The sequence below is a fragment of the Homalodisca vitripennis genome, unplaced genomic scaffold (assembly GCF_021130785.1).
Source record: "Homalodisca vitripennis isolate AUS2020 unplaced genomic scaffold, UT_GWSS_2.1 ScUCBcl_5215;HRSCAF=11840, whole genome shotgun sequence".
Classification (NCBI taxonomy): Eukaryota; Metazoa; Arthropoda; class Insecta; order Hemiptera; family Cicadellidae; genus Homalodisca; species Homalodisca vitripennis.
Window position 1 is genome coordinate 19,926 of NW_025781318.1, and position 13,863 is coordinate 33,788.

The 13,863-nt window shown below is 31.3% G+C and overlaps 1 protein-coding gene across 1 annotated transcript; it reads left to right on the forward strand.

Moving 5' to 3' along the window:
• Positions 1–995: 995 nt before the first annotated feature.
• LOC124373273 (vacuolar protein sorting-associated protein 45-like) lies at positions 996–12,342 on the forward strand. Its single transcript, XM_046831657.1, has 5 exons — positions 996–1,079; positions 1,614–1,720; positions 6,807–6,948; positions 10,680–10,820; positions 12,172–12,342. The coding sequence occupies exons 1-5, from the start codon at positions 996–998 to the stop codon at positions 12,325–12,327; spliced, it is 630 nt and encodes a 209-aa protein (XP_046687613.1). The 3' UTR covers positions 12,328–12,342.
• The last annotated feature ends 1,521 nt before the right edge of the window (positions 12,343–13,863 follow it).

Below are 13,863 nucleotides of genomic sequence, written 5' to 3' on the forward strand. Positions count from 1 at the left end.
ATTTGTGTTATTCTGTTTGAGATGAATAGGACGATGATAGGAAAAGTAGGGAAAAAGTTACTTTAATTTTATTTTTGAAAAAAAAAAAAAAATTTTTAATTGTAATTTTTTGTTAAAAAAAGTTATAATTTTTTGAATAATTTATTATAAGAATAAACTGTGATTAAATTATTGTTCATAAATCTTAAATTTTAAAATTTGGAAACAGTTCATTAAAATTTTACGTGTAACTCTAAGCTTTTAAATAAGCCCGCCTCAAATGTGTTTGATATAGGAGAAAGTTTGTTTCCCTTTGACGGCTTGCTGGTCCCAACCTGTCATTTCAGACACGTTGTTATGATATGTGGAAGATTTTAACATTTATATGTTTTAATTTTTTTGAAATCATAAGGGCTACGCTCGATAATTATTTTGAACTCGAATAGTAAAGACCATTGATTTTATACTCATTGTGACAATTAGTTCTGTTAACTTTATTGTTTATAGTTTTTTTCGTCAAATTATAACATAACCTTCAAATCGCTGCCACTAAGCAGGCCAATGCTATTTATTTTAATAATGAAAGCAACGGAATATTCGACAATATAGTCACTAAAACATATATTTCAATATTTCGAAAGTAATCATTAACCTTTATCGCCGCAATTATCGGTTGCTATAAACAATTGACCACCCACATTCCCTTTTCACTGCAAACCTTCATACTTGACAAAAACATGTAAATCGTAAAATTGTATAGCAGCTGTTCCACGGCGGCATACGCATCGCTTACTCAAGTATAGATTGTTCCACGCTCTCGCTTGCATCTTCGAAGCCTTAAATGGAACACCTCCAGAGCGACGCGGTAACGGCTGCTATGACTTTCATGGTTTTTGGTTGCGTTTGCAAAGCCGGCTCCATCGAATTATAATGACGATTGTCACATCATTACCTTTCAGATTTGTTGGGTGTCCTGATAATCACGTGACTAACTATCTTCAGACCAGATATCGGGAATGGAGGGGAACCCTTCCGAGACAGTTGTGAGGAAATTTCTCTGTGCTTTACCCAGTCACATGACACAACCTAGGTTGTATTTTGTATGTTATTATCATCTACTATTGAATGTCGCTCTCCACTATAACAAAAGTCTTGTAGGGAAATACAAATGTATTAACATGTAATAAACATACCAAAATAACGAGTGCTGTTGACTCGCTGACGGAGAAAAGTGCAGCAAAAACTCCTGATGGCAGGAGTTCTTGGAAGGGTCTGCTTCTCTCCATATGATAAACCTGGTCCGATACCAGTGGAGTTCCAACATAATGATTAGGAATGTAGGATATTTTATTTAACAGACCCTTATATCCAATAAGAGAATGTTTGTTCAAAATCAGATGCTAGTATATATTGCTTTTATGACAAATACATAAATTAAAAAAAAGTAAAGTAAAAAAGAATAATTGTTGAAGTAGTAGCGACTCAACTTAAATCAAAGAATGTCATTGTACAATATCATTTAATATGAATTACTGCATTTTAAGAACATAAGAAATTAGTTCATCTTCTCATTATGGAACCCTTATAGGTCTTGACTTATGGGACCCGCTTGCAGTTGACTCGATGTGCTTCAGGGGTTATCACAGCGCGAGTACTTCCTGGTCGCTGGAAGAAATGTCCTTTCCATCCGCTACCAGCAGTCATCAGACATGGCCAAACGGAACTCGCAGAGAAAATCAGGGTAAGTTATCTCAGTAAAGTTTTAATAATCATTTTACTACGAGGTTTACCCAGAAATTAAACCTCTGTTTAATGAAATAAAAAGTAAATTAGTGAAGATACAAATATTTTATTATATGCATCTAAAACATTATAAACTTTTTTCCTATTTTTCTTCATAGTTGCCAAACAGATTCTTGCACTTTTTCATATCTTTGAAATACCCTCTGCATACAAATCTGGGGGCCCACACCATGAAGCAACCTTTTTCTGACATTTGCCAATTCGTTCAGTAATACAAAAAAATCAATCAGTAGTAAACATAACATTCTGAGAACTACAATGCAGTCTCTTCCTCAGAGGAATAACTAAGATGTTAACACAATCTATAATGTAGTTTTAAAATATATAAGTCATTAACCAATCAATTAATATAAGTACATTATAAGTCAGAAATTACATCAAACATGCTGTATGTCAACTCCCATGTTTGTACCTTATGGTCTTCCTCAGCAGGACTGTAGGTGGGCTTTTGTGAAAATCTCTATATTAAAATGTTAATACAGTACATATTAGTAGTTATTTGTTATGTTATAATTGCTTGTTTTTCATCATGTATTGGGTAATGTTAATATGGATTTGAGCTATAATTTTAATTCATTTTACTGTTATATGAAATATGTTTTATCTGATGAACCATAGCCATATTCTTGTTTTAGGTCAGATAAATTAAATATTTTATTGAGCCTCTACAATTGAGTTAGTGTGTAATTGATCATATTTTTAACAACTTTTAAAGGTATTTGTTTTAAATTAGTCCTTCCCAACCAGGTTTCTTATCTACTTTTTATTCCATTCCTTCAATTAATTTTAAACTGTCCTTGTTCTTTCTTGGTTCTCTCCATCCCATTCTCCTCGCATGTTTTGCTTTTTTTTGTACCTTATGTGGCCTATTCATAATCCAATACACGACCCCCCGCGATCCGCCCTCTTTCAAAACTCATTCCTTCTTAAATACATTTGTGTTTCCTCTCCTAAATGTTTTACTGGAGACCATACTTCTTAAAAACTAGGTAAATTCACTATCCTTACTAAAATTTCATGAACCTTTCATGTAATCAATATCATTAGGTGAAGTCAAAGTAAAAACACACAATACCACTTTTAGATTGAAATTTCCTAATTGCCTCCACTCTTGATGCACTACTTAGATTTATTTTCCACCCTAGAAAGATTGTATTTTATACCTGGTGATTCTGTTGATAATTCTCTCATTATCTTTTAGCTTAATATGTGGCCTTTCTCTTTTGTTCAGATAAGGAACAAATTTTCCACTTATTTCTAAGGCTTCATATGCTATTAGATTTGTTCTTAGAATTTTTCTTGAAAATTGTGTAGATTTTAATGTAGAGCTTTGCAGGTAATGGTACGGATTTTATTGTAAAGTACGAGTTGTATGGAGATATTAATTCTGGTGTAGTTTGGGAAATTTCTCTTAATTATAGATACAAATTTTATCAAATCCTACTGTTTGCACTCTGATTAAATGGTCAAAACAAATTCTAATTGGTGAGACGGATCAATGTTTTGCATATAATACAATTTTTCTGCTAATTGTTTAGTACTATAAATGACATTAGTTCGTTAATTCTCTATGTAAAAAGGTGGATAAACACTAACTGAAATAAACCCAAATTATTCAAGCCACAGTCAACTGATGTGCAGAAAAACACAAAAAATAAATTTATCTCCTACAATATTTAATATCGTGAGTAGCAAGTTAATTTATTAAAGTTTTGTATTCAAAATGTTTTTATAGGGAAGTACTGTCAAAAGAAGAGAAACTGTTTTGGACTATCGCCCAACTGATCCTGCACCTTTGCTACTAATCTTGGATCGAAGAGATGATTCCCATTACTCCACTCTTGAGTCAAGTTAAGTTTAAGATTTAGCGAAGATATCTTTTCTTATTTGCCCAAAACTAAACCGTTTTCATTTGGAATCTGAGGTGTCAATGGTTCTTGTCCATGTCTTTGACTATTGGATCTTAGTTGTTGTTTGTTTTTATGTGATCCAATTTGCGTATTGCTCAGAATTTTACTGATTTTGATTGTAAAAAAAAAAATAAAAATAATTGAATTTAATATTTGTCACCTATTATTCTTAGAAAATTAAGTCACTCATACTACGTGAATTTATATAGATTATAAGCCACTACTTGCTCAGCTCAAATTTGAGATAAATATACCAAGTAATCATGCTAGTGATACTGACAAGAGTTGGTTATAGAGGAACTTTGTCTCTATTATGGGAGCCTTTGCTAAAGTAGTAAAATAAGGAGGGGTGGGCTCTATTGCATAGTACAGTGGCCTGATTTACTCCTGGTGGAATGGCCAAAGGTTGCAGAAAAAATCTCATGAACTGAAAAAAACCGCTTTTTAAAATAAATTAAAATTGTGGAAGGAAATGGGAAAATGTATTCTATAATTAAAAAAGGGTCAGAAATGTTCAATTTGTAACGTCAATTTTAATTTTTTGGAAATTCATAATAAACATACATTTTTATATATATAAAAATTATAGAATATAAACACATAGATTTATATTCACAATCATACTCTAGACCCACCTAATTATAAATATAAAAAGATATAATATCCAAAAATACTTAAATCAATACTTTATGATATATATTTTGCACTCAAAACAATTCTTTTTTTTTTTTTTATGAAATACAAGATTTTTTATTTTTCACTGCTGGACATAATAGTATTAGATCATGCAAACGGAAAAAATGCAGATGGACGAACAAACTAATCATGCACTTGTTTTTGGAGACTAATCACTGACGTCACAATTAACATGAAGGAAGTAATAAATGACGTTTAACGTTTATTCAGCTGTTCATCACGATATTCACATCTGTATAAAAAATTATATGGTTTATTTTCCGCCATATGAAGTTTACTGTTATAATAAGTGGAGATGATTCTATTAAAAGGAATATCCATTGATGGCAGTTGAGTTGAGACATTCCTTAAACAAACGGAAGATCCCATGATTTGCCAGTTTATGGGTTAAAAATGATGAATAAAGCTTACTGTATTACCAATACAAAATATGTTTGTATATCCTCAAAACTACAGTTTTATACTTCTGTTACAAATCTTTGCGCTTTTTAGTGCAAACTTTCTCTTTTTAGGAATGTCGGTGAGTTGATGGATAGATTGCAGCAATCCTATTTTTAGGATGTTTGTACAAAATATGTAAAAAACTGATCAATCTACGTAACTGATAAATCATGTCGATTTATTGTTTTGAAAAACAATAAAAATAGATCTTTCCAAGGTTAGGAATTGTTATATGTTTATACAAGCCAAACTATACAGCTTTGTATTTTGATTTTAATGTTGGATAAATTGTTTTTTTTGTTCTGTCACTTGTCCACCTGTTGATTTGTCATTATTTACATATGTAGTTGTGATGTTTTGATTTATGGTGCTATTCTATTAATTTCTTATTAGTATTTTATTATAAGGTTTATCATTCACCCTATTCAGTAAACATTACATTTAGTGCAGTATTTTAGAACCTTCTGATCTCTCTGGTTAATTTTTTGAGTGATATTTTAGAATATGAAAAAGTAGTCAAGTTCCAATTTCAGTTGTTGATCTATTCTTTTATTTCTTTTTTTGTTTTTTCTTTTTATTTCTTATAAGCCAGGGTAGTGATGATCGTTAAATGATACACCCGAATCCAATAGAACAACTTACTACAAGTATTCGGGGGGTTAGTGATTAAAAGAATAAATGTTGAGAATCATTACAGACTTGGAAATGATATTCTCACTGTTGATTCTTCTGATAATGGAATCTACCTCGGCATCAGGGGCTAGGCCCCTTGATCTACAAACAGCCACAGAAGAGTACCTCCCAGACCTAGGCGTTATCAATAGGGATGGCAATAATAGCTCTTCGGAAGGAGTCTAAGGAGGGGATTTGGTTAGTGTGGATGTCAGTGAAACCAATATGATATTTGATTGTATAGACCAATCCACTCCATAAGTTTTCCAGAAACAGTTTGTAGTAAGCACTGCTTCACCACCAAAATCTTTCAAGTGCGATATAATTCAAATTTTTCTTCAAAACATTCCTTTAATTGAAATTATGGATGCAATTTACAAATAAGTCATGCAAGAGAAAGAAATTGTTGATAAACAATGGGACAGAATGAAAGCACGAAAGTACATTAAAATCTTGAAAAACCTGTTAGTGTAAATGAAAATCAAGGCTTTCCTTCTATTTATTATAGATGAGTGTGGCTATCAAAAGGACAAATTACTATTGCTTCATTTTGGTCTGCAACTTCCTTGGTCAACTAATTTCATTGGTTTCCTCAAAACGATAATAAGAGAACAGTTTCCAAGCAAGTTTTAAAGAAGGGGATTCAGATACACCAGTTTCACCATTGGACTATTTTGTGGTGTTACAAAATGATTTAATTAATACACAGTGAAATTCTCTTTTACTTTGCCATATATCTAGATTTTTGTATGATTCAGGACAACCGCTTTTTGGTATGTGATTTTTCAAGGAAATTTCATCTGTAAACGATTTTTTATATACTTTCTTACACCTAAGTTACAAATAATGGTATAGTAAAGAAGGCGTTTTTCTTTCTTTACAAATTATCTTTCTATATACTGTTCGTACTCGAAAAACATTTCATCAAACTCAATGACATGGATTTGGACAATGAGCAATTAATTTATACTGATGGACGAGAGAAGAAACTGTTCGCAATATGATAGAGAAAAACATTATAAAATAGACCAAAATGGGCTGGGATGCTAAAGAGCTTTTCATCTGGGCAAATTCACGGTTATGTGTTGATAGTATTCGTGTGTTTAGGTATAGTTAAACTTCTTATTACACAAAAGCTGTTTATCCCAGTCATTGGGACACAGTTTTCAAACAGCTGTCATCATATTGTATCTGAGGCAAATCTCACAAAATTCCACTCTTATAAAAGTGTTTCTTCTATTAACGCACATAAAAAAAAAAAATAAAATAAAAATGAAAAACACAAACAATTTAATATGTTAACAGTGGACTTATCAGGGCGAATGGTTCATGTAACTGCTCACAATTTCCAACAAAACGAGTGAACTTGAGCCATTTTCCTGGCATTTTCAAAGAAATTAAGGGAAGTTGTGCTTCTCTGCATGAACATGATGACTTCTATGCCAATGTAAGTCTTACTTAATAAACTTAAACAGTAAGTTACAGTGCGTTAGTATTAATGTATTTTATATCTCTTTATTATTTTAATCAACAATAGTGCACTCCACATTCGTGATTGAGATTTTTTAGCCGTCAATTATATTAAGTTTTAAGTGGTAATATGATTACTTAACACATTTGCTGTGAGAAATTAGGGGGACATATGACCGCAAAATGTGAAAACGAAAAATTGTGTTACTCACCCAAAAATGAACGTCTGGATTGTACAAAATGTCTATTGAAGGTTGTCCAATAACCTTTGTGGACTTGAATTCATTGTTACTGGCTGTAATAAAATCACCCCAACCATTAACTGATGCAAATCATGCTCTCAGGTCTGAAGACTCGTACTTCTTCGCGGGTATTTCCAAAGCCCACATGGCCACAGCAGAAGAGGGAACCAAACACGATCTCCATAAAACCCCCCAAAACTTTTAATACCCGTTCTCGACATGTGTTAACAAAAAAATGTCATCATCAGAAACTGTCCTGAAACTCGAACACGGATTCTTCTCAGCCAGAAAACAGGTGCTCATATGAATTTTAATATCATCCTATAGTCATGGATAACAATAAATTAACAACAAACACCCATACGACAAACAGAGACAAAATGGAACTAAAAAATACCAAGGTTGGGTTCCGAGAACATTTGGCGCCATAAAGAAACAGTTATGGTACTACAAGTGGTTAAGCAGGATAAACCCTTTGTCCTGTCCATCCACTTGGCCTGAACTCACTAAACTGAGGTAGTGAGTCATATGGCAGTATTACAAAAACAGCAATGTTTTAAGTTACAATTATTGATACTATAAACGATAGATAACCATATGTCTTCTGATACATCTTTTAATTGTGAGCGGTACTAAAATGTACACTGTAATTTTTTTTATTATCCTTGGGTCGTCCATTCAAGATTTTATTTGTGGGATTAGTTTTTCCCCATCAACATATGCATAAAACGGGAATCGAATTTAAAATACAAGTTCGCCTCAGCTATCGTTGCCACGACAAGTTCGCCGCGCTTGACGGGCTTGCGGCATGGAACGATACGTCTCGCATGCACTCCACCCAACTGCAAACTCGTCAGGACCTGACAACAGGCTCTCCCAGCAAGAGGAGCCGAGGAGGTCATTCTACACCGGCATCCTATCACTGCCACGATAAGACGTACCACTGCGCTGCGATCTTTAAAACCTCACCTCCTTGCCCGACATGTTTCGTAGAGAGGATACGCGACGTATCGATTTTTCTTCTTTGCTATTGGTAAGATATTACTTCAATTACTTATACTATACATAATTAACCCTTTCAATTTAATATTCTGTTATCGTTTTTATATATGTTGTTGGCCACACGAAATTTTACCTTATAACGGTAATTTATTCTTGGTATTCTTTTCCCCCTTTCACTTACTTTTCTTTCTTAATCTATGGTTCGTGGCAATAACGGAACCTAACCCTTTTAAAATTTGGTCTTATTGGTATTAATTGGCTCTTTACTTTACTTTACTCAAGTCATACCTTAAGTCTAAGTTCCGTCGGTCAATACGGACCATAACCTTTAACATTGGTTTATCTGTTATAATTGGCATTGTACTTTACTTACTATCGTATTTATATTTCTAATGTTCGCTGTAATAACGGGACCTAACCTTTAAAATGGTTTATTGGTAATATTGGTTCTTTAACTTTTAAACTTACTATCTCTTACTGTAATCTATGTTCGACGGCAAATAACGGACCCTAACATTTAAATTGTTTAATGGGGTAATATTGGCTCTTTTACTTTAACTTACTAATCTTAGCTTAATTCTATGTTCGTGCGATACGGACCTAACCTTTAAATTGGTTTTATATTGGTTTCTTGTTACTTTATAACTTACTATCCTTACTTACTCCCTATTTGTCGTGCAATATACCGGACCTAACCACTTTAAAATGGTTTATCGGTATTATTGGTGTCTATTACTTTACTTACTATCTTATTTAAAAATCATACTATGTTCGTCGATACGACCTATTTAATTGTATTGTTTTACTACTTCTATCTTATTATTCGTGTAATACGGACCTAACCCTTTAAATTTTAGTATTATTGGTTCTTTACCTTTACTTGCTATCCTTTACTTAATCTATGTTCGTCGCAATACGGCCCTAACCTTTAAATTGGTTTTATTGGTATTATTGGCTTTTTAATACTTCCTTAACTTACTATCTTATTTATTTCTATGTTACGACGTAATACGGACCATAACCTTTAAATTGTTTATTGGTATTATTTGGTTCTTTACTTTACTTACTATCTTACTTAATCTAATGTTCGTTGGCAATACTGACGCAAACATTTAAAATTGGTTTATTGGTATTAATTGGCTTCTTTTCTCTTTACTTACTATCTTACCTTAATCTATGTTCGTGCGATACGGACCTAACCGTTAAATTGGGTTATTGGTATTCTTTTACTTTAATTACTATCTACCTTACTCTATTTTTCCTATTTTCCCCGTGCAATACGGACCTAACCACCTTTAAATTGGTTTTATCGGTATTATTAGGTTCTTTTACTTTTTTACTTACTATCTTCTTATTTAACTCTATGTTCGTGTAGATAACGGACCTAACCTTTAAATGTTTGGTTATTAATTTGTTCTTTACTTTACTTGCTATCTTACTTAATCTATTTTCGTGCAATACGGACCCTAACCTTTAAATTGGTTATTGGTATTATTGGCTCTTTACTTTACTTACTATCTTACTTAATCTATGTTCGTGCAATACGGACCTAACCTTTAAATTGGTTATTGTTTCTTTACTTTACTTACTATCTTACTTAATCTATGTTCGTGCAATACGGACCTAACCTTTAAATTGTTTATCGGTATTATTGGTTCTTTACTTTACTTACTATCTTACTTAATCTATGTTCGTGCAATACGGACCTAACTTTAATTATGGTATTATTGGTTCTTTTATTTTACTTCTATCTTACTTAATCTATGTTCGTGCAATACGACCTAACTTAAATTGATTATTGTTATTAGTATTATTGTCTTACTTTTCTTACTATTTATTTAATACAGTGTTCGAATACTGACTACTTTATAATATTGGTATCTATGTTTTACTTACTTTTGTCTTACTTAATTATGTACTAGCATACGACCTCTTTAATTTTTACATTATGTTTTATTTACTACATCTACTTAATCTTGTGTTCATACGGACCTAGTAAATGTTATATGACTCTTTCTATATTATTTCTTACACTTTCTCTACAACATTTGGTAATAGATACTGCTACATATATTTCAGTATACAACTTTGCCATACATATTCCAAGATACAACTGCTTATAGACATAGATAGAAGTATCACTTGATTTATTGATGGAGTAATGCTATTATTGACATCATTTTATGTAAATTTCTAGTACGTGTCATTCTTAACAGTAAATGTTGTGTTGAGAAAAGACAAGTCACATTATTATTTACCTTTTTTAAAATAAAACTAGTAGATTTTCTTGGTAAATCTGTTTTAATTTACACAGTATTATTGGGAGTTTTTTTATTTATGTACACTACTGGTATTTAAGACAATTTTAGAGCCGTACATTAATTTACAGTTTGAACATTTGTGTGATTTTTACCTGATGGCTAGTCACTATGAAGTTGTGTATCTACATCTTTTCGATTGATAGAATCTGTACCTGAACTATGGAGAGATTGGACAGACTGTGAAGCAGCTCATGGACGAATTTCAGCGCAAGGCTAAGAGCCATCAGAAAGTTGAGAGCATTGCAGATATGAAGGCCTTTGTTGAAAACTACCCCCAGTTTAAGGTGAGAAAACAAAGAATACATTTTTTCTTGGTTCTGTCTTACCTAGCTAATATGCTTGAAGTGAAACTTTATTTACAAGCTTTTAAAGTTTGTTTCAACTGGTTTGGTTTTGTTTTGATGTAAATAAGGAATACCTTTATCAATTCTAAAGTTAATATCACTAGTGACCTAGGCACACCTGTTATGTTTCTAGTTGTTTTACTCTTCTTTCATACTTCATGCTTATAAAAAGAATTTCTTGTCAATCTATTTTTTCAAAAAAACATTCTGTAATTATTTAATGAATATGAGGTGTAACCTTTTTATCAATTAAAAATACTTCCAATTTATATGAATATTTTTTTATAGATTTTGTTGTTTAAAGTGATTATATATATATTTACAGAAATAAATTGTTTATTCTTTCTTTAAGTTTTCTAACTTCTTTATTCTGTTTAGAGAAACAGGTTATTCTCTTCCAATAAATAAACCACGGTATATTGGTTCAAAACATTTATAAATTTTCGTGTATCTAAGTACACTTCTTCAGATAAATATAAATTGCATAAATATTTACATAAATTATGACATAAAAAGAAGGTAAGAACTCAAACAAGAAAAACATGTATATATATAATATATATATATTATATATATGCACTTTTAATTTATGTTTATCGATAGCCAATCTAAAAAGCTACAAAACAAAAGAGAAATCATTTTACATAAAACATAAACAGTATAGAGCAGTAAATCATTGCAAAAGTTTATAAGTAGCCCTTGGTGATTTTGAGTAGTACCGACCTCTCAGGCCCTGGTGTCCAAATGATTAAAGTAGAGTGTGTCGTAAGCATGCTGTTATTTATCACTCATGATAAGCATATAATCATGCTTTCCATTCCTCCTGTGTTGTGTTTTTAAGCACATTTTACTTTTACCTAAGTGCAAACACTTCTCTGAACAAATGAACAACTGAACAAGTGTTAATAGAATTTCAGACATTTGCCATCGTTACATGTTATAAAATGTATAACACAATGTTTTCATTCTCTTCTTTTTATCTTTCTTTTGTAATGGAATAACTATTTCTTCACCTAGTGAAGAGAATAGATTTCAATCCTCGTAACGTTGTGTTTTACATTTTGTTACATATAATGATGGCAAATGTCCGAAATCTTCTTATCCTTTCAAACCTTCCATTGTCAATAGCGAACTTTAACAACAAAAAAGTATTAATAGGTTTATTTATAATATGTAAATTACATTATTTGCCAAATAGAGAGCAATAAATGCATTTCAAAATAAAATTCTACTACTTTTATATCCGTAATAAAATGGTTGTTCAGTAACTTCATCATAATATGAATTACAGAAAATGTCAGGAACAGTGTCCAAACATGTGGCGGTTATCAGTGAGCTGTCGTCTCAGGTTGGAAAGCGCAATTTACTGGAAGTATCTGAGATGGAACAAGAGCTTGCTTGTCAGAATCAGCACTCTCAACAGCTCCAGGTAAATCAGACAATATAATATTGCTCTACATAATTCTTGGCTCTTAATATTTATAGTCTTTATATAATGATCGACAAGTTTTATGTGCAGTGTTAGAACGTCAAGTAGCCAAAATATGTTTCTGGTGAATTGGCGTTCATAAAAAGAAAAAGTTGTGTCAACCTTTGTTTGTGACTAGACATATACTAGATATACTAATGTTACACTGCAATATTCTGTTTTATAAATAAAAATAAAGGAATTGAATTATTTAATCATCTTACAAATCCTATCTATTCACCTATCTTACATTTTGTTTCAAATTAAATTAAAGTAGCGTTGTTTGTGTATGGCAAGCAAAGCCATTTAAAATCTGAAAAAGATAATAAATCGTCAAGCAAAACATGTTGACATTTTCATTTCTTTCCACAATGAAATAAGAACTTTTTAATGAAACCTTTCCTAATTTGGTTATTACTTTTGAACGGGTGTTCCCAAGTCATCTGTCTTAGGACTATTGCTGTTCATAATTTACGTTAATGTCTTATTTTTCAGTATTGGTGCTGATCATTCAAAGTTTATTATTAATAATGTATTTGCTTTGTTCACCAAAATTTAGAAAAAATTTAAAGGATAAAAAAGAAACAGAATGCAGTTAAAATTCAGTAGTTTTGTTTAAGTGCAAACACAATCTCTCTGTAGTTTCAATTTTTTTGGGTTAATTTATAATCTGTCCTGAAATAAGAGTACATTTTTATGTACCTAAAAACGTTCAAGGGAATTTTTATGTTAAGAAACTAAAGAGAAGAATATGTATTGAAATTATAAAAATAATTAGACAAATGAGATCCAAATTGTAACTAATCCAAACTCACCAACTGAAATAACCTATTTTAAAATTTCCCGTAATAAAAATTGAAAATAAATTTAAAAAAAATAAAAAATAAAGTAAAATTGTAATTTGCAAATAAATTTTTTACTTAAATATTTGTAAATTATTTGGTTAGGTGGTTTTTTACCTAAAAAGGAAAAATTTGAAAATTATTGTTAGTTTTTTTACCTAAACAAGAAAATTTGAAAATTTGTTTCCTATTTTTGTCAAAACAATCAAATGTTTGTTTTTATTCCTTTACTTCACAACCCAAATAGAAACACAACCTTTATGTAGAAATTTTGATTTTTTTTACTTTCAAAACAATGAGAAACATATTTCCAACTTTTTTTTCTTTTAAAACATAATTTGTTGATTAAAGTGGTTTTTTGGGGGGGGGGTTGGGGTTGGTGTTTTGGCAGAAATTCGTGAAGGGGGGGTGGTTGGGGTTGGTTGTTTCTATTAAGGATTTGTTAGTAAGGGCGGGGTTTGAAGATTTGTTTAAATAAAATTTTGGGTTTTTTGTTGGGAGGGTTTGGCACTAAATGTTTTGGGAAGTGAAGGGGGGGGGGGGGATTTTTAAAAAAAGTTTTTGTTTTAAAAACCTTAGTACCCATTTGTATTTCCCTTAAATGAATCTAGAAATTTAATAAAGTTGAAAGGTAAGTTAAAAAAAGGAAGTTTAAAGTTTTTGGATTTATGGC

Excerpts from the sequence above, each read along its gene's own strand:
- LOC124373273 (XM_046831657.1), top strand. The coding sequence starts at position 996 with ATGGAGGGGAACCCTTCCGAGACAGTTGTGAGGAAATTTCTCTGTGCT. Across the intron at positions 1,721-6,806 it reads AACTCGCAGAGAAAATCAGG|TGGACTTATCAGGGCGAATG; the intron begins GTAAGTTATCTC and ends ATATGTTAACAG. Across the intron at positions 6,949-10,679 it reads ATGATGACTTCTATGCCAAT|AATCTGTACCTGAACTATGG; the intron begins GTAAGTCTTACT and ends TTCGATTGATAG.